This window comes from Passer domesticus, chromosome 12, assembly GCF_036417665.1.
Source record: "Passer domesticus isolate bPasDom1 chromosome 12, bPasDom1.hap1, whole genome shotgun sequence".
NCBI lineage: Eukaryota > Metazoa > Chordata > Aves > Passeriformes > Passeridae > Passer > Passer domesticus.
The window spans coordinates 2036276-2063894 of NC_087485.1; the positions used below are offsets into that span (position 1 = coordinate 2036276).

The window sequence follows — 27619 nt, forward strand, 5'->3', positions numbered from 1 at the left end:
ACCAGAAACATGGAAAATAAAGGGGTGAGAAAGCAATCTGAGCTCAGAGAATCTCTGAACTTATGGAAATAACCACGAATGATGAAGCACCAAAAGGGGGTGAGTGGAGCTGGGTGTGCGGGAGGTGAAAAACTTCTCACTTCCCTCAGCAGGTGAAGCCTTTAAGGGTTAATTTCCTAAAAATGCAGCTTTTTCATTTCAAAGCCTCCCTAAAAAGTGCTGCGAGATCTGGACCCAGAGGAATTGCTGACCTGTAGACACCAGGAGGGGACGTGTTTTCACACACTGATGTCTCTTTGAGGTTGAAGCCCCAGGAGCAGCAGGGAAGCTTCCGAGCCCGTTTGCAGCGCCAGGGAACTCGGCAGAGCTCCCACATCTGGGAATTGCAATTGTCCCATCCCCGGTGCCTCTGGGGTTTCTGTTCCCCTTCCTGCACATAAACACCGAGCTGGAAACACAATGTTTTCAGAACAAACAGAAAAACAAAGTGCTGCTCATGGTGAGCATTGTCTGCAAGCTCAAAATAACTTTCCCAGCTCTTCCCTCTGTGCTCCGGGGCTGTTTTTCCTTGATCCCAGGTTCAAGTGTAAGTGGATGTTCCCAGCAAAGGATCCATCCTGCAATTCCATGGCACGTGCTGGATGATTTGGATAAATCAGTGGGTGTTGAACTGTGCCTTAGTGGAGATCCTGGCTGGATTAGGGTGGTGATAACCACTCTGCTTCCAGGAAATTAGAGGTTTTGTGAGAATTTAGTGAAAAATATGATTTTATTCCTTCTCCTCCACAAGAAATGATCATGATGGCAATTTTGATACACAGTGGGTTGAACTTGCAGCTGAAAGATGCATTTCAACCGCTATTTGCACCCTTAGGTGTTCAAAGTAGGTGTTTTCCCAGGAATTTTTCCCTGGGCTCAGCATTTCTGTGTGAAATACCACATAAATGATCATTATTCCTTCTCCACCACTGAGGGAAAAAGCAGCTGCCTGGCATTGCCTGACCGTGCCTGTACTTCTTTTGGCTCTCCAACAACTCAGGAATTGGAGAGTGGCCTGGATAAACCCCATTCCCAAAGGTCTGCAGCTGGAAATGAAAACACTTGCACAGTGCCCCAATCCCTGGGGAATTCTGCTCGCAGTTTAATTTTATTTTATTTCTGCACGGGGCCTCCCCCAGGCCTGGCTCATGTCTCAGGTGATGAAATTACAGAATCCTGGGATTGCTGAGGTTGGAAAAGAGCTCCAGGATCACCGAATCCAACCTGTGACTGATCCCCACTTTGTCCCCAGCCCAGAGCACTGAGTGCCACGTCCAGGAATTCCTTGGACGCCCCCAGGGATGCAGACCCCAAACCTCCCTGAGCAGCCCTGCTAATGTTCAGCCACCCTTTCTGTGAAGAAATTCCTCCTAATCACAGAATTATGGAACATTTAGGGTTGGAAGGGACCTCTGGAGATCATCCACCCCAAGGCAGGGCCACCTGGAGCAGGAATGTGTCCAGGTGGGCTTGGAATGGCTCCGAAGATGGAAACCCCATAACCTCCCTGGGCAGCTGTGCCAGCGCTCTGCCACCTTCACGGCGAGGTGGAACTTGTGGTTTAGTTTATGGCCATTGTCCTGTCCGTGAGCACCACTGAACACAGCCTGAACCTCCCCTCGAGGCACGTCCTCGCCTCCCCTCCCCTGAGGGGGGGCCATTTTGTGTGAGGGGAGGGGGCCATTTTGTGGGCTCCACGCTCTCCTCAGGGCGGGCATCCACCCCGCCGTGTCCAAGCCGTTCCAGGGCTGTGCCAGCGGGTGTGCGGGGCTGCATGAACCCCTCTCCCTCGTCCTGCGGGGCTCCTGACGCCGGCTCGCAGCGGCCGCAGCCCCGCGGAGCTCCCGCAGCGCTCCCTGAGCGCCATCAGTCCTCCGGGCCGGCAGGGGGCGCTGCCGCGCGGCGCCGGGAGCGGCCCCATCCCGGGGCCTTCCGGGGTATCCCGGCCCGGCGTGATCCCGGTGCGATCCCGGGCTATCCCGGCGTGATCCCGCTGCAGTCCCGGGGTATCCCGGTGCGATCCTGGCCCGTCGCTCTGTGATCCCGGGATATCGCGGCCCGGCCCGTTGTGATGCCGTTGTGATCCCGGCGTGTCCCGGCCCCGTCCCGCTGTGATCCCGCTGGAATCCCGGCGTGTCCCGGCCCCGCCGCCATGGGGAAGAAGGGGAAGCGCGACAAGAAGGGGAAAGGCGCCGAGAAGACGCTGGCGAAGATGGAGAAGAAGGTGTCCCGCCGAGCCAAGAAGGACGAGGTGACGGGCGCCAGGGAGGGCTCCGGGGCAGGGGGAGGCTGAGGACAGCGCTGGGAGCAATGGAGCGAATCCACAGGGAGCCTGGGCTGCCCAGGGAAAGCGAAGGATGTAATGGGTTGGAAGGGACCCACGTGGATCATCCCGGCCCTGCGGAGATAATCCCAGTGTGCCTGAGAGCTTTGTCCAAAGCTCCTTGAAGTTGGACTTCAGGGATGCCCCTGGATCCCTGAGGGTGTTCCAGGCCAGGCTGGACAGGGCTGGGACTGTGGAAGGTGTCCCTGCCCATGGGTGGGATTTAAGGTCCCTCATTCTCTGATTCCCAGCAGAATCTTGGTAAATCCCCTCCGATCCCTTGTGTGTGACAGCAGGTGTAAAAGGAGAGGAAAACACAGTTTTCTTCTTGCTTTCCATCCCCTTCATCCTTTTCTTCTGGTCCTAAAAGCAGATGAGAACCTTTGTTTTTTGCTCTCCTAGAGGAGCTGCCTGTGTTTAAGGCTCAAAGCAGTGACTTTTCCCTGGTAAAAAGTGCTGTTCATGGTCTTACTCAAAGCTCCAGGGCTTGGAAGGTGCCCCTGTGCAGCCTCCTGGCTGCAGGGAGAGCTGATTCCATGCTGTAAATTCCCAGGCTTTGGAGATGTCTGCTTGGAGCACAGCTCCAGCAAAGTGACCTGAAGTGGGGTGGTGGGAGAGACCCTGGCTCAGAACCCCCATTGCTGCAGTCCTACTGCTGCCCTTGGCCTGTCAGTTTTTGGGGGGCACATTTTGCTTTTAATCGAGTGAAGTTGAAAAGGAATAAAGATGCACGAGGTTTTTCTGGATATAAAAGAGTTTCCAGTTACATTTGGGCAGTTATTTTTCTTTTTTAAAAAGGGAAACTGTGGGAGTGAGTGCTGGTTTCATGTGTGCCTCTGTGCATGTCAAGCTGCTCATGTCTGGCTTTTTCTTTCCAGGAGGATCTTGAAGCCCTGATAGCAGAATTCCAGAGTCTGGATGCTAAAAAGACCCAAGTAATTGAGTCCTCCTGCCCACCCCCCTCACCCAGGTGAGAGCTTGTGTGAGGCTTTGGCTGCCACTTGCAGAGCAGCTGGGAGTGCTTTTAATGTAATTTCTTTATGTTATTTCCCAAGAGTGGAAGGTGTAGATAATATCTGGAGTTATGGAACATCTGGAATACTGACTTCATGGTTAAAAAGAGACCAAAAGCCTGGTTTTGGGTGTCAAAATCAATTTTTTAACCATCACATCAGCACAAAAGAGGCAAAGCAGAATCAGATTTCAGGGCTTTGAGGGAAAATGAAAGTGGAGAGGAAGTTTTGGGTTTGGACTAGAGGGCTGAAGGGAATTCAGAGGCAAAAGGACGTGTCATGAGGTGAAAACCACTTTGTTAAGTGGGGTTCACAGACTTGGGGTGTTCAGGAGAGCAGTGACCAGCAGCAAGTGCAGAATAATGACACAGATAAATGGACAGGAGACAGCCCAGAGTTCTGTGCCCTCATAAAAGTAATTTTTGTTCCTGCCACCCCAGCATTAAAATTCAGGAGCTCACGTCAAAGGGGGAGTTAAATCACAGAGTAACGTGTGCTCCTGAAATAGGAGAGCCTCTCAGACAGTGCCCCATTCATCTTGCTGGAAGTTTTGGAAGAAATTAATTTCTTTGGAGAAGTTTTTAGCCCTGGGGTGAACATCACAGCAGAGTCATTTGGCAGATGATGGAGAGACCTTTGGGGCTGGAGGGCAGAGGTGCTGCTGCCTGAGTTAAAGGCTCCAAGATTCAGGGTTTTAAGGACCTTCACATCTTTTTTTATTTTTTCCATCTTCTCTTCTTTCAGGCTGAGCTGCTCCCTCTGTGCTCACCCCGAGAGAGACGAGCTGATCCTTTTTGGAGGTGAATATTTCAATGGCCAAAAAGTAATGTATACTTCATTTTCTTCTTCTTTATCTCCCCCCTCCCTCCTTTTCCTGTAATTTGCACGGGTCTCATTTGAAGGGAAATTCAAGGCAGAGTCATAAAATATGCATTTGTCCCTGAATGAGAGCAAAATAGCCTTTTAATTCTGCCATGGCTCTGTCTCATGGCTGAGCAGTTGGCAGGAAGGAGACACGCTGGAACCCATTAAGGAGTCAGAGTGATTGTCTCAGCATCAATATTTCAGGGCTTCATAATTTCTCCAGACTTAATTGTAGCCATATCTGCCCCTCATTTGGGATAACTAGTGAAGAATCTCTTGCCCTTCTCAAAACAAGGTATTTCTGCACCTTTGCTGCTGGCTGCCTTGGAGATGGGAGCAGCAGCAAATTATTGCACTCAGGAACACTCTTTTTGCTGAATTTCTGCAGGTTGCAAGTGGTTATTTTGCTCCTGGAGACAAACTGCTCTGGAAAACTCCAGCCTGGCAGTGATATTTGGCCACCTCACAGTTACCCAGAGTGATGAGCTGAGCTAATTCTGCTTTTTTACCACCTGGAGCTGTTCTTTGCTCTGGAGCTGAGCAGCTTTAACCTGAACTGCATTAAGCTCCAGCTTTTTAAGTCCTCCTATCTCAAGCTGTCACCAAGGGTTTGGGAGGAACATTCCAGCCCAGTGGAAGAGCTGCTGCCTCCCAGTGTAGAGCAGGAGCTGTTGTCCTCCTTCCCTGCCCTCTGAGGAGGTTGTGTTTGCAATCTTCACCCCAAATCCCCCCGCGCAGAGCCGAGCTGGGCTGAGCTGGGCTGAGCTGCTGTTTCCTCTCCCTGTCTCACAGACCTACCTGTACAATGAGCTGTACATTTACCACATCAGGAAGAACAGCTGGGCCAAGCTGGACATCCCCAACCCACCCCCGAGGCGTTGTGCTCACCAGGTAATGCCAGAGCAGCAGCTGGGATTGTTCTGAACGTGGTTTTGGGAGGAGGGTTTGAATTTTTTCACCTCCTGAGGGTTTCTTGCCTCTCTGTTTTCCTCATGATGGGCTGCCAGTGGTGTCACTTCAGCTTTTCTGTCCAAGGTGCTCTGGTCACTGGGTGTCCTCTGGCAGTGTTCAGTGTGGAATGAAGATTTGGGGTTGTGTCTGTTGATTTGGCAGAACTCAAGCAGAGCCAGGGGGGAGATTCTTCTTCAGAAATTAATTCTTGGCTGTATTGTACAAGGACCAGCTCAAATCCATAATCCCAGGGGCCCTGAATTTCCAAACTGGAATTTGACCAAAATCCATTGTTCCCTTCGTGGCCACAGCCCTCATCCATGAACATCCCAGACACTGCACTGCTGCCAGCAGGGAGCACTTGGGCTCTTCTCCACCTCTCTGCAAATCCAGGTCACTGGCTGCTTGTGAGGATGAGGAATTTGGGTTTGTTTACTTTATGTGAACACCTGCACAGCAGAACCTGGACCAAAGACTTGTATTTTTTGCAGGTCTTTGGCCCTCACCAGCTGATAGATTTTCTTACCTGCTGCAGCCAGTGGGTGACTGGTGCCTTCCCAAAGCTGCCATAGAGGATGTGAATGTCCTTTTCCCACCCATCCCAAAGCTCCCTGGTAAGATCCAACCCCCCAGTTAGGTTCATCTCCTTTGTTATGTTACCGAGTGCCAGTGTTGCTCTGAGCTGTGTATCCTTGACCTGAAAGGTTCTGCCTTGATTTTTGGGCTGCTTTGTGCTGTTTAAAGTAGAGCTTGGTTTCAGAGGCCACATTCCAGCAGCCAGCAGGTGGCTGTCGAGCAGCTCAGTCCAAAGGAGCAGCTCAGGAGCTGCAGCTGGATTACAACAATAAACTGAGGAGTCCTGCTTTCAGCAGTGTCTCTGTCTGATAATTAATTATGGTTTCACAGGATTCAGCCTCATGAGCTGACTGGTTTGTCTTCCTTGTGGCTTTGTATTTAATGCATAGCTCAGAGCTAAACAGAAGAGTGTCTGTGGGTGCCAGGTGCATGTTTTTAGTTTTATTTGTCATCCCTGGTCTCTGACACTGTTGGAGTTGAGGTGAGAGGAGCTATGGGCAGGTTTTGGCAGTTGTTCAAGGAAAAAGGTTTGGGTTTGTCATGAATTCAAGCCAGCTCTTGGAAAGGTCACCCACAAGTATGAGCAGGCTGTTGCATAAACCTTCCCTTTAAGCTTTTAAGCACTGGATGCCCATGGAATTCAGGCACACATCCCCTTTGTTTAGGTAACTTCATGTTCCCACAAATCCTGCCTGAAAGCACACCCTGGATTTTCTTAATTAATCATTTCATGTTTGGGCTGGTTTATGGCAGGGCATGGTCCTGTGTGGGGCTAAAAGTCTTTTTTTTTGCTGGGAGAGACAGGCAGGGGATGAAGCCTTTTGAGGAAGGAGATCATTATCCCAGTGTTGAGTTGTGATGGGTTCCCTGGAGAAAACACAAATTGAAATTTTTACAGCCACAGCATTTCCTCCTTGGGATTCCTTCCTTCTTCTTTGGTCCTAACACAGATAACTTTAGTGAAGTGGAGTCTTGCTCTTCTCCCTGCTTTTAACTGGCACCTTGCATGCCAGAGGTGTTTGGTGCTGCTCTGTGCAAAAAAAAAAACAAAACAAAACCCTCTCAGCTATGACACAATCAAAGCAGTAACAGTCTCTCCTCTTGTCCAAATGCTGCACGTTTCCTTCTGTATTTGGGGTTTTTTTTGTTGTTTTCTTTCTTTTGTTCGGTTTTGAACAGAGAGAGTTGAACAATTTTTGTTACATTCATCCCAAGATGTTTCCTAGGAAACTCTGAACTTCCCCCGGGAGGTGGGAAGAGCCCAGCTCCTAGGCCAGCTTTGCCTTGCTCTAGAGAAGATGTGCTAAACACTTTTAACCCAAATTCTCCTTCCTTCAGCCCCAGAGAGCTGCTGCTGCTGTTCCCTGGGGTTTGGAGCTGTGTGTTTGACACGGGGGGAGGTTCTGTGCCTGGTTTGGAGCCCTCTCTGACCCAGCTGTCCCTTGTCCTGCAGGCAGCTGTGGTGCCCACGGCTGGGGGGCAGCTCTGGATCTTCGGGGGCGAGTTTGCCTCTCCCAACGGGGAGCAGTTCTACCACTACAAAGATCTCTGGGTGCTGCATTTGGCCACCAAGACCTGGGAGCAGATCAAGTAAGTGCTGGGCCCTCGTGGCTGGACCATTCTTTGCCAAGAAATTTGGATTTCTGATCCTTGAGATCCTGGTGGTCAGTAACTCCTTGGTGTTGGCCTCATGAGGAGCTGTGCCACTGTGATCCAAGTTTGATTCCTGGTTCAGTGCTGTGATTTCCCTGCTCTCCATTAAATACAGAGATGCCCATGCTCAAAAGAGTGGAGAAGACACCCCCAGAAAGAAGTGGGAATGAGAGATGTGTTCCAAGTCTGTTGAGACCAAAGCTGGTTTATTTCATACATGATTTTTGGGGTGTGGGTTTGCCTTGGGGTACTTAACTGAAGGGAAGAGTATCATGAGCATCTCTCTGTTCCCAACTCTGGCAGGCTCAGATGTCCAAAACTGGTGCTCTGTTCTCCTGGGCTCCTCCAGTGGGGTCTGTATGAGGCTGGTGAAAGGATCTCCCAATTTTAACACCACTGGAGAAGCCAGTTTGTATCCACCCAGCTTCACTCCTGGCATTTGCTGCCTTGAGATTCCTCAGGATAAACAAGCCAGTAATTCAAGCCTGTCAAAGGAAATAGGTGCCAAAAGTTTTTGAGAGGAGTGAAAGTGTAAATATTTTCAGTGGATCTGGCCCAGAGTCCTCTGTTGATGTTTCTTTAACCCTTGACTCCTTGCTTTGGCTGTTCCTGTTTGTATTTGCGTGAGAAAGGAGTTATATATATATATATAAAGTGATATCCAGTGACTGAGAGGCAGGAGATTGGCTTTGGGTCTGAGTTTGGCATTGGCTTCCTCTTGGACTTTGGGATTGTCTTGTACCAGGACACAGCTTGGGGTGGGCTGGAGCTCCAGATCACCCTCGAAGTGCAGCAGAAAAGCAGCAGCTTGTGATCACTTAGGAGCTCCATGTTCTTCCTTCAGGTGGGAACACCAAATCTGTCCAGGTTGATCCCATTTCAACCCCTGTTTTCACCTTTATGTGTTCAAAGTAGGTGTTTTCCCAGGAATTTTTCCCTGGGCTCAGCATTAGAGGGTGTGGGGTCTGTTTGCTGTGCCTCCTCTCCTTGCACAGTAGCTGAGGCTGTTTGGGATGAGCTGTGCAGGGATGGAGCCAGGGACTGCATCCTGAGGTCACACAGTGCCTCACTGTGCCTGTCTCACCTTTTTCCCTCTCCCTGCAAGGTGGGAGCATTGATAGTGCCTGACAAGTGGGAATTTGGAGTCTACTCCATTTGAGCTTCCTGCCTTGTTTGGGTGGCCCTCTGTCCTTCAGGCCTGCTGGAATTTTGGGAACACCCATGCCCTGGTCCCAGTGTTGGAATCAGACAAAGCACATCCCCTCCCCATCCTTGGGCTGCTCCTGGAGCTGCATTAATGAGGCAGAGGCAGGGAATGGCTTTGTTTTAATGCTGGCCTGGCTGAGCACAAAAATGCAGGTTCTGCTGCCTCTCTGCTTTTCCATAGAGCATCTTGGTCAGGAGGCTGCTTGGAAAGGGGAACAGGAAAGGGCAGAGGTGGTTGGTGAGTTCTACAGGGGATTTTATCCTGCTTCTTTTCAAACTCTGATCATGACACCTGCTGCACTTCACTTCTTCAGCATTTCCCATTTGTTGGGGTCATGGAGGAGCCATCCCTGGTGCCAGGAGCCTTCACACAGACCAAGGAATAATTCCATGTGTCCAGTGTGCTGCCAGTGTTACCTGAATAAATGCCAGGTGACACACATGGGGTACAGAGTACTGTGGGGTTTAGAAAATGTCATTTTAGTGCAAATAATAAAGTAATAAAATTAATTATTCATGAGGAAAGGTCTGGACAAGAGAGACAAAGTTTCTGTTTCTGTTCCTTTGGGAAGGATCACGAGTGCCCTGTTCCAGGTGGGTTTGATGTGTTGGTTTGTCCAAGATGATCCTGCTGTAATATAAACATGAAATTCTAGAAAATCTGGTTATTCCAGCCCCCCAGTTCAGATTCCAGACACTGAGGTTGTCCTTCCTGGCCTATAATCCCTGCCATAACCCATCCTGGTGCCGTGAGGGGCTTGATTCTGAAACACTTGGGAAGAGGAAACCTTGACTAACTCTGAAAACAGCAGCTCCATTTTCTCCCAGCACAGAGCACAGTGGTGCCAGGCTGCCTGACAGAGTTAAAAGTTGCTAAATTTAGCAGGATTTAGCTGTGTTTCCTTGCATTTTGCATGCACAAAGATGATCCAAACACAGCAAATCCCAGCCCGTTAGAAGCCGTGCCAGCAGCTGACTTTGACTTAGTGCAGCCACCTTATCTCGTGTGTGATGCTCGAGGTTTCCTCAGTCCATGAACTGTTTGTTACCCTGCCTTGGAGCAGCAATATTTTAACCTAATTGCCTCATTCCTTCCTAGAGAGAACATTCCCAGTCAGCTCTCTGAGTCCCAGTGCCCTCCCTCAGGGAGAGACAAGGAGCATCCTTGGGGCTTGTGCTTGGGAATTGTCACATTCTTATCCTCTGCAGCTCCCTTCACTGAGATTCTGGAGTGCTGCTGATGCTTCCTGTAGGATTTGGTGTAAATTTCCCAGTTTCACCAGTGGCTGTTGAACTGGAGCAGGCCCAGCACAGGGTTGGGTCTGATGGATGCCTCTCCTTGCTCACAGAAAAATGAGTTCCTGCCACAGCAGGTGGGAGGTGCTTGAAGAAAAGGGTGTTTTGGTGTAAATCAAGCAGATAGGCCACAAATGAGTTTGTTCTTTGGTAGATCAGGATCCAGGTGTACAACTGTGGATTGACTTTGCAAGGGGTTGGAATTGGGGATTTTGGGCCCTGTGCCAGTTGTGTTTTCCCTTCTCTACTTCCACCTGAGTGTCCACACACAAAGGGACAGGATCTGTGTGTGTGTCACTGGTGTAAAACAACACAAATCCTGAGTTCAGCTTCCTCTGCAGGATAAAAGTGCTCTGTCCTCAAGTGCCCCTGTGATGGAATGTTCTCTTCATCCCCACTTTTATTGTTACTGAGCATTCCCAAGCTTCACCTGAGCATCCTGTGGATGAAGAGGCAACTCCTGCAGCCTGTAGCCACTGGAAAAAGTAATTTATGAATCTGGGGGCTGAATTCAGCTTTGGTTTGTTACTACTAGTCCCAGGGTAACTCCACAGGGAAAAGAGAATTCCTTTTGGAGCAGCTCAGATCAGCCTCATGCTGTACATGTGTAGAGCCAGTCCTTAGCCAGAGTTTTTAGTCTATTTTTAAAAAAAGTCTGGAGAATTTACAGCTCCCTCCTACATGTCTGCCTTCTGGTGTCAACCCCATGAAACAGAGCATTAATCACAAAGTCTGGGAAGCCATTTCCAAAATGTTTCTTTGGGACCAGGAGCACTGAAACAGGTAAAAGGGAAGAGTTTGTGCTTGGGAAACAAGTTGCAGGAGGATCCTCCTGGAGTGGGAATGAGGTTCTGCATCACTGCCAGTCCTGCCTGACTGTGCCATTTGTGCCTTGGAGTTACATCTACATTGGTGGGAGCTTTATTAAAACACATCAATGAATAAACTTCTATTGATTTTGAGCTCAGAGGAAACCTGTTTGAGAAACAAGGCACAAGATAATCTCTGAGAACAGGATTTTAGTGCTCAGGTTGGGTTTAATTCATCCTCCCCTTAAAAAAAATAAAAAGATGATTTAAAAAGTGCCATCTTTTGGAGTAATGACACGGGAGCTTTGTTACAGCAAGAGAAAATAATGATTTCAGGTCTTGATGAAATTAATACCAGAGGTGCTGTTCTGCAGGGTGATACTTAAAGATCCAGTAAATGCTTGGAAAAACCTCCTCTCTGCTAGAATAAAGAGTCAAAGCAATCAATATTAATTCAGTCTTCCCCAAACGCTGCTGTTCTGGTGGAGTTTCTCATTATCACTGGGGTGAGGTTGTCATTTTCCATGGTGAATAAGGGCCCTCATTTTCTCTCTCCACAGAAATCCATCACCACATTCCCAGCTCCCTGCTGCCACTCCAAGTGTGGCTGGGGGGTTGTGGCTTTAGGTTTTGCTGCTGTTTTCATCTCTATTTGTTTAGGCCCTGATTGTGCAGTCACTTCCACACCTCAGGGCTGCCTGTTGGAGGAGTCTTGCTGGGCTCAGTGGTGCCAGCTGGGAGCTTTGGGAGACTCCTCAGTGAGGGAAAACAGGATGGATCATCCCTGGGGGCAGAGAACACACAGCAAACCCTCTGTGGCCTGGAGTTGGCTGTGTTGGGAAGTTGTTGGGGTTGTTTTTGTTGTCTCTTGTGTGATGGTGGAGGTGAAGGAGGAGGAAGGAGGGTGGATCCATGTTGGAATGGTGTCCATCTGCCCAGCTCCTCAGGAGCCTTGTGGATGGGACAGATAGAGGAGGTGTTGCTTGTTCCTGGAAATGGAAGCTGCACATTTAACTGAAAGGTCAGGAAGGCTTGGAAGAGCAGAACAGGAATGTGTGGCTGCTTTTGAGTGTGTAGGATCATGGAGTGAGTCACAGAGTCATGGAATGGTTTGGGTTGGAAGAGACCTTAAATCCCATCCCATTCCTCCTCCTCCATGAGCAGGGACACCTTCCACCATCCCAGGCTGCTCCCAGCCCTGTCCAGCCTGGCTTGGACACTTCAGGGATCCAGGGACAGCCACAGCTGCTCTGGGCACCCTGTGCCAAGGAGAATTCCTTCCCAAGATCCCATCTATCCCTGCCTCCTTCAGTGGGATAATGCTGATAATGATGACTTGTTTTGCTGCAGTGCCTTTGTTCTTGAGGAAATCTGGGTAATTCATGAAGTGTTTTCACTGGTTTGGAGTCATACCCAAACTGCAGGTGGATGAGTGAAGGTGGTGTTGATTTCCTGAGACTCTGAGGGAGGGGGATGTCAGAGCCAGGCTTTGTCTCTTGGTGCTTGGAGAAAACATCTCAGTTTGGAGTGTCTTCCCTGCAATTGTGAAGTGCTGTTCATTAAACTCTCCTGAAGAATCAGCTCCTGAGTCATCACTGGAAAGACTCTGGGTGCTCTTAGGGTGGTTTATCTCTAGGAATAGAACTGCCTGTGTTGCAGTCCCAAGAGCTCCTGGAAGAGCACCCATCCTGTCCTGGGGAAGAGCAGCCATGGATTGAGTCCTCCACATTCCCATTTCCAGGAGAGGCTGAGCTCAGCCAGCTCAGCTGCCAGTGGCTGCAGTAAAAATGGCCTGAGGCACTACCAGGGCAGGGAATTTTGATAAATGGAATTTCTTTGTGTTTCAGGGCACCAGGAGGGCCCTCTGGACGCAGTGGACATCGGATGGTTGTGTGCAAAAGGCAGCTGATCATCTTTGGGGGTTTCCACGAGAGTGCAAGGTGGGTTGCTGGCGTGCCTGGGAGTTTGAATCCTCCTTAAAAAGGCAACAAAATTTCACCAGTAACAGAAATCTGGGTGTGAATGGGAGAGCTGTCCTCAGCAGGACTGGGACTGAACTGGATTTTTGTGTTAGAAAGACAAGGGATCTTGATTTAAAGTCTTCAGGTGTGGGAGAAATCATTGTAGCACTGAAGCAGCTGCCCATCCTTGCAGCCAAAGCTCAGTCCAGCACTTTGGTTCTCTCCATCTTGTCAGATCCTTGTCTTGTAGAAGTGGGGGCTGTGAGCAGAGCTCTGAAATGCTGTTTTGTCCTGTCCTGAGTGTCCCCATCACAAAGTGTGCTGTGCCCATGTGCTCTCTGCAGAGATTTCATCTACTACAATGATGTGTACACCTTCAACCTGGACTCCTTCACCTGGAGCAAGCTGGCTCCTGCAGGGATGGGGCCTGCTCCAAGGTCTGGCTGTCAAATGACTCCCACCCCTGAGGGCAACATCATCATCTATGGGGGCTACTCCAAGCAGGTAGGGGACACTCTGTGCTGTCAGGTGTCCACAGGCTGGGAACCAAAACAGGCATCTTCTCATTCTGCCTTTTTTTCATGCAGTTCTGCTGATTGAGGGGCTGATCTTGGTTCAGATGATTTCTCTATTTTCCCTGCTGTTCTTATCCAACAGAAGGAATTGATGTCACTGAGGGAGGAATAAGCAACTGGGAGAAATGACATTTTTTTGGCAACTTAAAGCATTCTCAGGTATTCCTTTGTGCTTCAGCACTTGCAGGTTAAAAGCAGCAGTTGCCAGGAGACTTTTATTTTGTGCCATCAGTGGCAGAGGTGAGAGAGCAAACTCAATAAGCCAAAACAGACTTTTGACAAGCACCAGGCTCCCCCAGCTCTGCTCCTTGCTCTGTTAATCCTGGGATTTTATACCAGAGAGCACATTCCTCAGTGAGCAGGTACCCCTGTGTCCATGCTGGGCTGCAGGAAGGAAGTGTTTCATTGAGCAGAAGCTTTTCATGTTGGGAATGCAGGCAGAGGCCCTGGATCCTGCTGCTCCCGTGGAAGGCAGCAGGGGAGGAGAAGCCTTGTTCTTCTGAGGGGAATGCATCAACAAAGGAGGGAAGCAGGGAGAGGGGAGAGAAGGGAGTTGGTCTCTCTGTATATTTAGAAGCATTTGTGCCTCCTCAGGTCCTGAGCTTCGGGCTCTGCCTCATCAGATGTGCCTTGGATTCAGCAGCAGTAACAACACAGAGCCTTCTCCACTGAGGGGCTTTGTCCTCTTCCCTTCCCTGTGCTGTCCTCACTCCTGAGGGTGGGGAGGGAGCAGGAGCCTGCATGCTCTGCTAGGTGTGCAGCTGGGCTCCAGGTGCCCCGTGGGAATAGAAAAGTCACACATGTTTGCAGTTGGGTCTGTCCCACTGCTGCTCTGGGTTGGTGTGAGCTGGTGAAGATGGAGGGGAAGGGATGGGAATGCAAAGCTGCCCTCAGCCTTTGGCAGGGCACTGGGCAAGGATGGGAGCTGGGGGAAGTTCTCTGCAGCTTGGAAAACAGCTTTTCCATTAAAACAGGCACTCCATTGAAGCAAAACAGACATTCCATTAAAACAAGACATTATTCACAGACGTTAAAAATCTCCTGCCTTTGTCATGTGGAGAGCTCTGTGTGCTTCTCTCTGATGGGCCATTCCTGCCAGGCTCTGCTTTTGCAGCACAAACTGACCAAAGCTCTGAACAGAATTTTCTCTGCAGCCTTCAGCATGCTCCTGAAAATTAAATTCAGCAGGATATGGCCCCTCTAGGAGAGACCCACTTCTGTTAATGTGTGGCTATTTAATTCTCATTGTGTCTTCACTTAGAGCTGATTGTGGAGCTGAGTGTCTGGGTTTGCTTTGAAGTGAAGAAAATGTGTTTGCCTGGGATACTCTTGGGAGAAGGTAGACATGGAGAAAACAATACTTAATTGGAGTTGGGCAGCTACAGGAGAGGACTTACTCCTTGTCTCCAGTTACAGGGTCAGATACTCCAGTCAGGGCTGCTATGAAGACATTTTGGGAGGTTTGAAGACATTTTCACATCTGAAACCAGGCAAATATGCAAGGAAAGCACCATTCATCAAATGCAGAGTATTCCAAGGAGAGGCAGGACTAAGTCACACATGGGATGGGAAATTTTGAAGGGAAGAGGGGTGGGAAATCATAATAACTGTTCTTTTTGAACAGGGACATAATTTGGCTGTCAGTGCAGGACCTGCAGAGCCAGGGCCAGCACCTTGGTCCCCACACACCTTTGCTGTGGATTTTCCTGAGTAAAACAGGCTGGAAATGGTGAAATGGGAGCTTTCCAACCCTGGGTGTGACTGCCTTGAGTTGCTGGTGCCTGATATTTTAAAGAGCAGGATTCTCAGCACAGTGGTGTCTCTGATCCTGTTTCATCAGCAGCCTGGAGATGATAAAGACAATTTTTTGTCATCTCCTGCAGAAGGGGATGTTGTGGGTGCTGCCAGCTCTGCCTAGAACAGACCTCACAATGCCCAGAGGAGCTCAGAGCTGCTCTCCTGCTGATCCTAAAGATGTCCTCAGCCCTTTCCTGTGCTGGGGATGGGGCTTGCTGCAGCGAGCTGCATTTTGGGCTGTCTGGAGCTCCATTGCTAGGCAACAGAGGGGCTGGAGCTGCTGCTGCTCCACCTTGCAGGTGCAGCCTACAGGCCAGGGGAGGGCTGGAGTTACACGTGGGCAGGGCTTTGGCATGCCAGACATGGCTGGGTGTGGGATCTTGTTGTTGTTTTGGTTTTTTATTGGTGGCAGTCATCACAAAGCTGAAGTGGATTCTGCTGGGAGATGTGGAAGTGCCTGGATTGTAAGGTCTGCTGGGACTGGTTCCCTCTGTAGCTCTGCCTGCTGGACACTTTTGCTATTTGGATGTTTTTGAACACTGTTGATCTCCTACCAGGCAATTTTAGCACGTGGAGAATCCTGATTCCACCTCTCAGGCTCTCTGTGCCTCAGTTCCTTTGCAGGCTGGCAGCAGAGTTGGAATTTTGAGCTCATGCCTCCTGTAAGGCTCTTGTACCTCCCCACTCCCTGCATGTGCAGAGCACAGGCTGTCCACTGTGGGTATCCCAGCCAGTTTTTCCTGGAAAACAAACCCCTGGAACTGGAAAGCACCAAGGACTAGGGGGGAGCAGGAGCCTCTTGTGAGTGATGGAATGATTTGCTCAGGGCTGACTTGTCCTGCCTGGGAGGGGATGGATCTCTCCAGCAGCTGGAAGTGCCTGTGACAACAAAAACTGACTCCCACTCCACCTCATGGGGGTTTTCTGAGCCCAGGGAGCTTTGTCATGTTGCACACACAGTGTGTTTACTACAGGGAGCTTTTCAGGAGAAAGGAATGTGGATTTTCCCCACAGCTTGGGTGGCTGTGCAGCCAGCTGCTCTCTGTGTTTGCTCTCCTGCCTCTCAGGCAGTGCTGTGCTCCTCACACTTCCCCTGGGTGGGGTTGTGCAGTGCCTGGAGCACTCTGCCCTCTCTTCTCCCTAAAAACTGAACATCATTCCCAGGAACTGGATACCAGGCCCTGCAGCAACCACAAAACCTGCCAGGTACAGGTGTGCAGCAGGAGAGGCCTGGACCCAGTTGGTTTTAATCCCCTGTGACAATTAATTTCTCTTATCTGGGTGCTAAAATTCCTGTATCCTGTGGTGTCCATAGAGCTCATCTTCCTGAGGGCTGGACCCTGGGCTGCACTGCAGGGATGCACTGCTGGGATGCACTGCTGGCATCCTGGGAGCAGAGTTCCTCATCCCTGCTGGCATCCTGGGAGCAGAGTTCCTCATGCCAGGAGGAAGGAATGACAGGAAGGATGGCTGGGTAATGTCATTATTAACACAGCTCCCGTGTGGTGTGGCACAGAGCTGCCTTGGGATGCTGCTGTTGCCATGAGCACTGGAATCCAGGGCTTGCAGGGAGAGCAGCAGGGAAATCACACTGAAAATCAGGCATTTCATGGCTTCTGCTGAGCTTTCACCTTGTGCTTGCTGCTGCCTTTTGGAGGGATGGGAGTGGAGTTTCTGCTTGTGTTTAGGGGGATGAACCTGTTGCTCAGGGCTGTGTGGGACACATGGCACAGCTGCCAGCTGCAGGGGGACAGAGCTGTCACCTCTGCCCCTCCTGTGCTGGCCCAGGGGGGTGACAGGGACCCACAGCCTGGGCTGGTCACAGGGATGGGCCACATGAGGTCACTGCAGGTCAGAGCTGCTCAACACCCAGGGCAGAATCCCAGAGGGTCTTTTGCAAGGCCTGGAAAGTTGTCATGTCCCACTCTGGGGAGTGGGAATTGCTCCTTTTACTGGAGTTAAATCAGCCCTGAGAGCACCTGGTCCTGTCTGGGGCAGAGCAAAAGGCAGAACCTTGGCTCTTCTGTTTCCCAGTGCTGCTCACCCTTCCTCTGCTTGCAAACCACTTGGTTTTACTCCCCTGTGACAATTTCTTCTGCTCTGGGTGCCAAAATTCCTGCATCCCATAGTCTCCATACAGCCACAAACCCCCAGCAATCCGTGCTGCAGCCTGGAGAGCCCTTCCTGCTGCCACAGGCAGGAATTCTGGCACATCCCAGGGAGTATCCCTGCTTTGAGTGCCTGGTGCTCCTTACCCATGCCAGTGTTTGCATTTCCAGTTGGATCCCTCTGTGCTTTGGCCACTGAAGCTGATTCCTGAGCATCCCTGTGTTTCTCTTCCCTGCAGAGGATCAAGAAAGATGTGGACAAAGGCACCCTGCACACGGATATGTTCCTGCTGAAGGCTGAAGGGGCAGGCAAGGAGGAAGGTGAGCACTGCCCTGGGAATGCAAATCCTCTCCCTTCCTTGGAATAACACACCAAAAAACCTGGAACCAAAATCCCCTCTCACTGATAACCTCTGTGCCTCAGTGTTGGCTCAGGAAGAAATGGAGGAAAAGAGATTTTGGTGAATTTTTTTTATCAGTTTGTATGTGGGAGGGAATTAAAACAACATTTCCAAATTCCTGTTTCTGGGACATTTTGATCAGTGCTTTCCTGTTCACAACAGAAAACCTTTGGGATTGCAGAATTCTCCTGTGGTGGGGTATTCCTGGGTGGATGCCAGGGACCTGCTAAAGCTGCTCCATCCCTCCCTCCCCAGCTGGAGAAGGGAGAGAAAATCCAGTGGGAGACTCATGGATTGAGATCAGGACAGGGAGAACCACTCACCTCTTCCCCTGCTCCAGGCTGGGCCCATTCCATGGGGTACAATCCTTCTGGGACAGATTGATCCATGGTGGCTCTGTGGTTATCTTGGATTGGAATAGGAATTCCATCACTTCCCTTAGGAGATTTTCTCCTTGACTCAGGCAGTGGGACAATTTTCTTGGAACTGAATTTCTAAAATGTTAAAATTGTGATTGATTTCTCCAAACCTGACTGTCTGGGATGGGATTTGGGGAGGAGGGTTGCTCACCAGCACTGTCTGGACTGCAGGCCCTGTTTGCATTATTCCTGTTCATAGTTTTATCTTGCTGGGACTGCAGTTCCTTTGGAAGCACAGGGCCTGGCAGTGCTTCTCCCAGCCTGCATTTCGGGGATTTGCTCTGAAGTCAGAGCAGAAGGGATTGGAGGAAAGCAGAGGGATAGAGCACAAGTCTTGTCCTGCTGCTGAGCCCTCTTTTAAAGCCTGCTTGGGGCTTTTTGGGATGACCTGTGTTTATTTTTGGGGGTAAGGCAGCAGTGGAGGGTGGCAAAAGAGGTGGAGAGAGCTGATGGAAAGTGGGAGGGCTCCATGGGATAACTGAGGGACATTTTTTGGTGCTTGGAGGCTGCATCTAATCAGGCCTGGTCTGAACTCCACACTCCAGTTTCTAGAGTCTCCTTGCTCCAGAAAGCTCTGGAAATACCCTGAAGATGCCATGAGAATATCCAAAGCAGGGCATGGAATTGATGCCTCAGGTTTTATATTTTATATTTTTCACATTCTGTGCTGCTTTAGTGTGTGGGTCTGGATTCACATCAGGGGATGGTGAGCTCTGTGCACAGAGCAGGGACACAAAACAATTCCTGCTCCAGCTGGGCACCAAGGACAAATGATCCAAATCTCAGCCCAGGAGCACAAACCCCGTGGGCTGGAGAGAGAAAAACAAGCAGGATGGGACTGCAGGGGCTGCAGCTGGGGTTGGACACTGAACTGCAATGTGCACATGGAGCAGAGCTGAGCCCAGGGAGAGATCTTGTGACCGGTTGTCAATTTTGTGACCATTTGGGTTCATCTTGGGTTCATTTTGGGACCATTTTGGTTCATCTTGGGTTCATTTTGGGACCATTTTGGTTCATCTTGGGTGCAGCCCTGGCTGGGCTCTTGTGCTGCCCAAGGTGGATCCATTGAGGAGATCCTTTTAATAAATCCCTGCTGAATTCTTCAGCTCTGCCCAGCCTCTGTTCCAGCTCAGCCTTCCCAAGGCATCAGAATTCTTTGCTGGAATTCTGAGAGCCTTGGAATACACAAAGCAGGCAGGGTTGTGCTCTGCTGCTGCTCACATTTGTTCTCTCCATGCAGACAGGTGGAGCTGGAGCAGGCTCAGCCCCTCTGGAGTGAAGCCCAGCCCCAGGTCTGGCTTTGCCGTGGCCGCTGCCCCCAACAACCGCTGCCTCCTTTTTGGGGGGGTGCACGACGAGGAGGAGGAGGAGAGCCTTGAGGGGGACTTCTTCAATGACATTTATTTCTATGACATCGGGAAGAACCGCTGGTTCCCTGCACAGCTCAAGGTCTGGGGTTGAATATTTCATTCATTTCATCACCTGGCACATCCTTTATGGCTGGTTTGGCCTCTTTGAGATTTCACAGATTGTTTGGGTGGGAGGGGACCCTGAAGATTCTCTCATTCCACCCCTGCCATGGTCAGGGACACCTTTCAGGAGCCCAGGTTGCTCCAAGCTGGTCTTGGACATTTCCAGGGATGGGGCAAGGATTTTCCTCTCTTTGAAGGAATCCTGTATTTCTGGTAGCTCAGGGTGCACCTGAGCAATCCCTCTCCTCCAGCAATCAGGCTGCCCCATTATTGTGGAATGCAAAATGAAGCAAAGCAGCTTGAAAACATATTTCTGGTGTTTTGCTGAAAATCCTATCCAGGCCAGATGAGTCTGACATGAGGAGAGTTCACTCAAAGCTGCTGTGAAAAGATTTTGGGATCAAGCCCCTCCCTTTTCTCCCCAGTGCTGATGAGCTACCAGAAGAGATGAAATATTAACCTTGAAATATTAACCAAGAGCTTCAGAGCTCAGCTCAGCTCTTTGATTGTGTTTGAACCACTCTCACAGGCCAAGGGAGGTGCAGACCTGGTTCAGCTTCTCCTTCCTCCTGCCCCTTCCTGGCTTTGTTCTCCAAATGGAGAAGTCAATCCCATAATAACAGGCAAACAGCCACTCAGCTGGTTGCTTCAGCCTTCCCAAACTGATTGTTTCCCAGCCCTTTCAGAGAGTTCTTCCAAGACCTGGAGTGCTGCCTGGTAATGGGCTGTAATTTAGCACCCAGCAATTGTTGTGATTTCAGGAAATCGTGGGTTACTTTCCCTTGTCACTGAACTGTGGCCTCTGTGTGTTTGTGGCACCTGGGAGCAGGAGAGCTGCTCCTCTCTTAACAGAGGGAGCAATTCCACACCCTGGATTCTCCAGGATCTTCACTGTTCCTTGTTGTAAGCTGGGAGAAGCTCATGCTGTAGGAGGAACTGCACTGCTCGCGCGAGACTTTAAATTGTGATGAAAAATAGGAACTGTCCCTTCCCTCCATGCTGTCTGTATGAATATGTTAGGTGCATGCAATGCCCACAAAATCCTCAATTCCTGTTCTCAGGGCCCAAAATCAGAGAGGAGGAAGCGCAGGCGTGGCAGACAGGCTGAGGCAGAGGCTGCTGGAGGGGAGGAGCTGCAGCTGCCACCTCCCCAGGGCCCCCTGGAGATCGTCAAGGAGGTGGTGGCAGAGGATGGCACCGTCATGACCATCAAGCAGCTGATCCCTGGAGCTGCAGAAGACAAGGACAGGTCTGGCTCAGAGGAGGAGGAGGAGGAGGAAGGTGGAGCCCTGGGCCAGCCCGTGGAGCCGTGCCCACGCTCCAGTGCCATGGTGGCAGTGAAGCACGGGGTCCTCTACGTGTACGGGGGCATGTTCGAGGTGGGTGACCGCCAGGTGACCCTCAGTGACCTGCACAGCATCGACCTGCACAGGATGGACCAGTGGAAGGTGCTGCTGGAGATGGATCCAAGTAAGCTCTGCTGCTGGGAGCTCTGCCTGTGCCTTCAGGGCAGCAGCACTGGGGGAAAAACACAACTGTGGGGCTTCCTCAGGGGTGGTGGAGAGCCTTTGAGTGGAGGTTCTCTCTGGGTAAGAAAAATTGTCTTACCTGTGTGGCCCAGAGCTTTGGGGTCACTGCAGAGTCAGCTCTGCCCTGTGACTTGGAAATCCAAGAGCTGTAAAGTGAGTTGTGGTGGCATGAGCCATCCTGGGAGTGCTGCTGTGCCAGCCTTGTCCCCTTCTCCAGGGAACTGGGATGCTCCTGCGTGTCCCCAGTGTCTCAGGGCAGTGAAGGGCTTGGGTCCTGCAGAGGATGTGGGCATTACCTGGGGTTACCTCTTTGTACCTTAATTCTCTCTTTGTGCCTCTCTTCTCTTTCCTTTCTCATCAAAGAAACCCAGGAATGGCTGGAGGAGTCAGAGTCAGATGGAGAGGAGGATGATGATGTGGAAGGTGCCGAGGGAGGGGAGGAAGAAGAAGAGGAGAGCTCTGAAGAGGAGAGTGAAGATGAGGAAGGTAATTACTAATAAATACTGTCTCCATACTAATCTGAAGTGGGGTTAGTGCAGTGCCTGGTTCTGCTGTGAGCCTGGAAGGTCTCCCTGGCATCCAGGTGAGTTTCCAGCAGAAGCACCTTTCCTAACACATTGCTCTTGGAATGAAAGAGGAATTTTCCTGCTTGCTGGTAGATTTTCAGGCTGTTACATTGAGCCTTAGGTGGCCCTGGTGAGCTGTGTGTGACCTCTGTGTCCCTGTCTTTGCCCAGGGGAGCAGCAGCACCCAGCAGTGCAGCCTGGGGAGGCCCAGGCCCAGTACCTGGCCAGGACAGAGCAGTACTGGCTGGGGCTGGCCCGCAGCCACATGGGCCCCGAGGCCAAGGACAAGAAGGTGCTCAAGGTGGCTCATGCCATGGCCAAGACTTTCTATGAAGATCCCGTGCAGATGTCCTGAGGCTGCTCCAGGAGTGAAGGAAGGTGCTGGGAGCAGTGGCCAGCCCTGCTGAGCTCAGCCCCGTGTCCCTGCTGGCTCCAGCCTTTCCCAGCTCTGGGCTGACCGTCCTGGATGGATGCTCTGGATCTGCTGGTACTCCTGGGAATGCTGTGGGAGGCTCCTGAGGAACAGGATTGCTGTCCAAGCACTTGTTCTGCTTGTTCTGGGCTGTACAACACTGACTTCGTTGTTGCAAAGTTGTTTGGGGTCTGTCTGGACAACTGTGCACATGACAATGGTTCACTGGTCCCAGATTCCTGACTGGGGCCAGGATGTGTCTCCAGGTTTTCCTACAATAAACTCACTTGGTTATATCACCTTGTTTTGCTCAGTAAATCCCATCCCAGCTTTTGTTCTTGTTTTCCTTCTTGTGTGGAAGAGGGATTGCAGTTCCTGCTGTGACATCTGCAGGCAGTGTAAAGTGCACCAGCAGCTCTGAGATGCCTGGAAAACCCTGGGAATCCTTTCCTGCCTTACCTGTGAGATGCACTCACAGAAACCTCTTCCATGTTCACTGTAGTTTTGCCTTTGTGGAAAGTCCCAGTTCAGTTCTTCCCCCTGTTGGCCCAGTTGTCCTGCAGGTGACCTCTTGATGACCAGTGAAATGTCCTCCTGCAGACCTCACTGAGGCCAGGAAGGAGTGAGCTGTTCCAAGGCTTTGTTTTCCAGCCCCTCTCCTCCAGGCATCCCTTCCTTCCCAGCAGAGCAGTGCTGTGTCCTTGGGGACAACAGATGGCATCCAAGTGTGTGCTGCAGGAGCCAAGTGGTGCCTGGAGGTGCCACCAGGACTGGCTGTCCTTGTGCAGGGAATTCCAGGTGCCCTGGGTATTGCTGTGGCAGGGCCATCCCCGGGGATGCAGCTCTCCAGAGAGCAGGGCTGGGATCTGCCGGGCTAATTGGAAGGAAGATTAAATAGAGCTGACAGGGAGCTTTAATTGGTGAGATAAAAACATGGCTGGCAGGGAGGGACCTTCCCCACGAAATAACAGAGGTGAGAGGTGAAAACAAACCATTTACTGATAACCTGGGAGAGGAGAAAACAAAGCATTTATTGATGATCTGGGAAAAGTGAAAACAAAGCATTTATTGATGATCTGGGAAAGGTGAAAAAGCATTTCTTGGTAATCCAGGAAGGAATCCCTCACTTGCTCAGTCACTCACCCTGTTCTTTCACTTGGGTAAGTTCACATCTTTTTGTGCAAAGTTTGGGGGATTTACCACTCCCTGTGAGGGTGGACAGGCCCTGGCACAGGTGCCCAGAGCAGCTGTGGCTGCCCCTGGATCCCTGGAAGTGCCCCAGGCCAGGTTGGATGGGGCTTGGAGCAGCCTGGGACAGTGGAAGGTGTCCATGGCAGGGGTGGGACAGGATGAGCTTTAAGGTCCCTTCCAACCCAACCCATTCCATGATCTGATGATCCCACAGCTGCTGCAGTCAGTCAGGAGCTGTGCAAGGAGCTGAGCTGTTCCCTAAAGCAGGAAAAGCTGTCACTGTCAGGATTCTGTTCTCTGCAAACCCCTCACCCCCTGCTCAGGAGATCCCATCCCATCCCTGCTCCATCCTGCCTCAGCACAGCCCTCTGGAGCCACCCTGTCTCTGTGACAGCTTCCAAAAATCCCTGCTTTCCATCCAAAGCTGCCTGTGTGATTAGTCCTTAGGTCTCAATTAAGCCCTTGCCGTGGGTCCCACCCTGTTTCTCCTGTCGCTCCTCCCCTTCCGATGCAGTCTGGCTGTTTTCCTGGCAGGGATGCTGCCACAGCTCGGATCTCTGGAGCTGAGGCTCTGGGGAGTGCTGGAATCTGGGCCTTGGGTACAACCACCCAGACACCAGATGGGCTGGGAGCAGCTGACGTGGCACAGGGGCTTTGTCTTCCTTCCTTCTTGCTTTTCCCAAGGATGCAGTGCTGGAGCAGCCCCTCTCACACAGGTGGGATCCAAATCTCCCTTCCCAAATTCCCCCTTCCCAATGGCTCTGCTGTACCAGCCCCCTCTCATGCTGGCAGAACAAAAAAATTCCAGTGCAGCCTTAAAAAATGATCCAAACCTTCAACTGACCAAGTGCAGCTGCCAGCCTGGACATAAAGCAGCAGGGCTGGATAATTTCCCTGGATTTATGGCCCACCTTGATGGGCATTTTTATGGGCCTTAGGTAGATCTGCAGGAGCCAGGCTCATAAGACAGGGAAATACACTGAATTACCTCTCTCTCTGGGCTACTTCTCAGGAATATTTCTGGCCTTGGGCAAATGTGAAAAGCCCAGGACTGAGACAAATTGCTCAGCTCCCCGGGATTAAGAAAGGAATCATTATTTTGGACCGTGTGGGTTGGGAGCCAATTAATATTAGTCTGTGGCTTCTTTCCTACTGAGTAAACCTTAGCTTGACAGAGTGGAACAGAGAGCTGAAAAATCCTGTGCTGCTCCAGGGGCAAGAGCAGGAATAACTGGGCAGGCAGCAGCGGGGAAAATCCAGTCAGGAAACCACCAGTGCTTTTATTTGATGGATAGCAAGAGGCATTTTGGTGCTGTTTTACAGATATCCAAATATCTGTGTCTGCAGGGCTCTGTTTAACCTGCTCCTGACAGGACCTTTGTGCCCTGCACTCAAATGCACCAAAAAAAAAAAGTCCTTGAGAGTCTTTCCAAGAGTAGAAGCAGAATTCCAAATCCCAGGGGTGAATTCCCAAGGCTGCAATCCCAATAAATGGGGTTTTTTGGTTCATTTCATTGGTTTGTTTCATTTCAAATGTGCAGCAAGCCTTGAAGAGGGGAAAAAAAAATTATGACTAAGGACCCAAAAGGAAAATCCAAAACAACACAAAAAAAGGAAGAGGTGGGAAGATGATGGACAGTTACTGTGGAAAATGGAATTTCAAAATTATCCTTTCCCCTGTCCACCCATCGCCCTGTGCCTGGAAAGGAAAAGGAAGGAGAAGAGGAAGCAAAACTGCGACAGGAGGGAATCAGACCATGTAAGGAAAAGAACTGAATTTAACTGGCACATGCTCTAATCCTTAGTTTATTTCTGGTTAAAAATATAGCAATCCAGTGCAGTGTAATAAGAAATCTGCTGAAAAGGTAGCAGAGAAACAGCTAAAACAGAAGCAAAGCAAAGCTGAGTCCACGAGTCCGGGCTGGATCCAACAACTCTGGACGTGAATGTCGGGGAGGGCTTTTCCCTCCTTCCCCACCCCCAAAATCTCCTGGGAGGGTCTCACCCCCCTCGGGAGCTGCCACCCTCCTGCACCCTTCTCCTGCTGCAGCTGCAGGGGGGGATGAGGGTGGGATTTGGTCCCCAAATCCCAAAGGAGCCGTGGGAGCTGCTGGTGGGGGAGCACCGAGGGCAGGGCTGGGAGCTCTGGGAACGCTGCTGCCCAGGGCTGGGGCTGGGAGCGCGCTGTGATCGGCACCAGGACAGCTCAGAACAGGGATACGCATCTTTAATGAGTATGCAGGTTATCCGTGGGGACAGGGAGGGGACAAAAATCAAGGCAGGCATAGTACAAAGATGGTAGAAACGAACAAATTAAGTGACATAGAAAAAAAAAAAAAGAAAGAAAATACATCCTTAGAGGCTGCCATTGCCAATGATGTTTGGTTTGATTTTCTTTTTTTTTTTCTTTTTTTTTCTTCTTTTTTTTTCTTTTTTTTCTTTTTTTTTTTTTTTTTTTTAATACAGGGACATGTTGGAAGCTGGAATATACATCCTGCATTACAAAGTGCAAAATACTACATGCTCAGAGCCCAAGCATGATGTCTGAAACAGTCCACAGCAAGATGTAAGAGACAAACCCACCACCCTCTCCCTCCTCTCTGGGACATGCTCCAGGTGCTCCTCCCCAAGTGCCTTTGAGAAACAGTTGGATTTTTGCTTGGTTTTGTTTTATTGTCATCCTCAGTGGATTGGAATTGAGCCCTCTGTCCCCTGTCCCTCCCCACCCTGCTCCCTGTGCACATTTTTTGGGATGGGCTGGATGCTCCTCACCAGCACAGCACCATCAGCCACTCCATCCGTGCTGCTGGAGGTGCCTCCAAGGGGTTTTCTGGGGGAATTTTTTAGCCAGGAGAAATTGGCTGTGAATTAAAAGTAGCTCTGGGTGGTTTTCCTGCCTTGCCATGGGTGAGGAGCAGCCTGGGGAGGAGGAGTGAAGGCAGGAGGGTGCTGGGGCTGCTGCTCACACCTCGTGTTCCCTATTCCCCCCCTGCCCCGAGGAATTCTGCAAAAAGCCAATTTTTGTTTTAAAAACAAGGATCAGAACGTTCTGCCATTTTCCCATCCAGACAGGGTTCATCCCTTCCCTGTGCTCCTTCTCTCCTCCTTCTCACAGCAGCATTCCTCCATTTCCAAAAGGTGAAAAGCCTGATTTTGCTTTTCTCTCCCATTTATCATTAAAGCTGTTGTGCATTTCCCTGGGAAACTCAGCCTGGAGCATCCCAGAACCCGTCCCCACTCCACCCAAACTCTCCCCATGGTCCCCTCGTCTCATCTCCATTTTGGGGTTCATTGCTGTTGTTACAAAGACAAATATTTCCTTTTGTTGGGGGGGTGAAGGGAAGGGAAACGAGGTTTTTTCTTTTGTTGGGATTCCTTCTCATCCTTCCCAGTGTTGGGGGGGCAGAGTGTTGATAGCATTTTGCCATGCCACACAGCATAGTGTTATACAAGCAAAGAATTTTGGCTAAAATCCAAAAAACATTACCCAGGAAAAAAGGCAAACTGTGAGTGAGACTCGATCATTTGTTGTTCTTCTGTGAAAAGACTTTGAAATTGTCAGAGGACAGTTCGAGTTATGATTTTTCCCTTTGTTTGTTTTTTTTTTTGTTTTGTTGTTGTTGTTTGGTTCTGATTTTTTTTGTTTTGTTTTTGTTTTTTTTTCCCCCATTCATACATGTAACTGTTATTTTTGCAAACAAGACAGTCTTGAATTAGATGAAAAAGTTAATAAACAAAATGGCGACTCCAATATTTAGTAAGATCACCATGACTACCAGGATGGGAGCTGAACCCTGCAAGAGAAAGAGAAGGACAGGAGTTAGATGGATCCTTGGAATTCTGCAGGAGAATCTGGGGGGAAACCAGGACAATTTGCTCTGGGGAGTCCAGGCAGCTGTGGGGATGAACAGATCCCAGCTGACACCTCCCCAAGTGCCCAGGAACCCTTGGAGGATTTTTGAAGCTGCCAAACAAACACTTGGCTGTACCCCCTGATGGATCATGGATCATCCCATGCCACTCCCATAGGAATTCTGGCCTTAAAAACAGAACTAAAATTGGTTGTTTATTGGGTGGTGAATGAAAAGGAAAAAAAAAAAACCAAAAAAGCAGGTTATATGGGATCTTAGAGTGGTTTGGGGATGGCTTGAAGTGTCCAGGACATTTCCCAATAAACACAGTTGTTTTCCAGGTATCCTGGACATCAGGCCAGCACAGGGGCGTCCATGTTCAGGCAACATTTTGGGAATGCTCTAATAACCTTTCCTGAGTTTGTATGGACCAAATGAAGCTCCTGGGAACCACCTGGCAGTGCCAAGGCCAGGCTGGACAGGGCTTGGAGCACCCTGGAATGGTGGAAGATGTTCCTGCCATGGCAGGGGTGGCATGGGATGGGCTTTAAGGTCCCTTCCCCACCAAACCATGCCAGGATTCAGTGATTTCACTTGAAAAGCATTG

The 27619-nt window shown here is 50.3% G+C and overlaps 2 protein-coding genes across 4 annotated transcripts in view; one reads left to right on the forward strand and one right to left on the reverse strand.

Annotated features, from left to right (window-relative positions):
* The first annotated feature begins 1847 nt into the window (after positions 1 to 1847).
* KLHDC4 (kelch domain containing 4) lies at positions 1848 to 26163 on the forward strand. 3 transcript variants are annotated; one of them, XM_064386282.1, is made up of 12 exons: positions 1848 to 2290; positions 3241 to 3332; positions 4120 to 4198; positions 5032 to 5130; positions 7220 to 7356; positions 12578 to 12670; positions 13036 to 13195; positions 17411 to 17492; positions 19232 to 19440; positions 20525 to 20933; positions 21356 to 21478; positions 25628 to 26163. In XM_064386282.1, the coding sequence occupies exons 1-12, from the start codon at positions 2192 to 2194 to the stop codon at positions 25729 to 25731; spliced, it is 1686 nt and encodes a 561-aa protein (XP_064242352.1). In that variant the 5' UTR covers positions 1848 to 2191; the 3' UTR covers positions 25732 to 26163. The 3 variants fall into 3 exon arrangements, with proteins under 3 accessions (XP_064242352.1, XP_064242351.1, XP_064242353.1); XM_064386281.1 differs by lacking the exon at positions 25628 to 26163 and adding an exon at positions 21729 to 22269 and having other exon boundaries at positions 1863 to 2290; XM_064386283.1 differs by lacking the exons at positions 1848 to 2290; positions 3241 to 3332; positions 4120 to 4198; positions 25628 to 26163 and adding exons at positions 5682 to 5804; positions 21729 to 22269.
* The window catches only part of JPH3 (junctophilin 3), a 47803-nt gene continuing 45555 nt past the window's right edge, over positions 25372 to 27619 (reverse strand). The window contains 1 exon segment of the mRNA XM_064386277.1: positions 25372 to 26955. Coding sequence (XP_064242347.1) covers positions 26875 to 26955 — 81 coding nt within the window. The 3' untranslated portion in view covers positions 25372 to 26874.

Coding starts and splice junctions, on each gene's coding strand:
- KLHDC4 (XM_064386281.1), top strand. CDS start 2,192: ATGGGGAAGAAGGGGAAGCGCGACAAGAAGGGGAAAGGCGCCGAGAAG. Junction 17,493..19,231: donor AGGGGCAGGCAAGGAGGAAG/GTGAGCACTGCC, acceptor CTCTCCATGCAG/ACAGGTGGAGCTGGAGCAGG. Junction 19,441..20,524: donor GGTTCCCTGCACAGCTCAAG/GTCTGGGGTTGA, acceptor TCCTGTTCTCAG/GGCCCAAAATCAGAGAGGAG.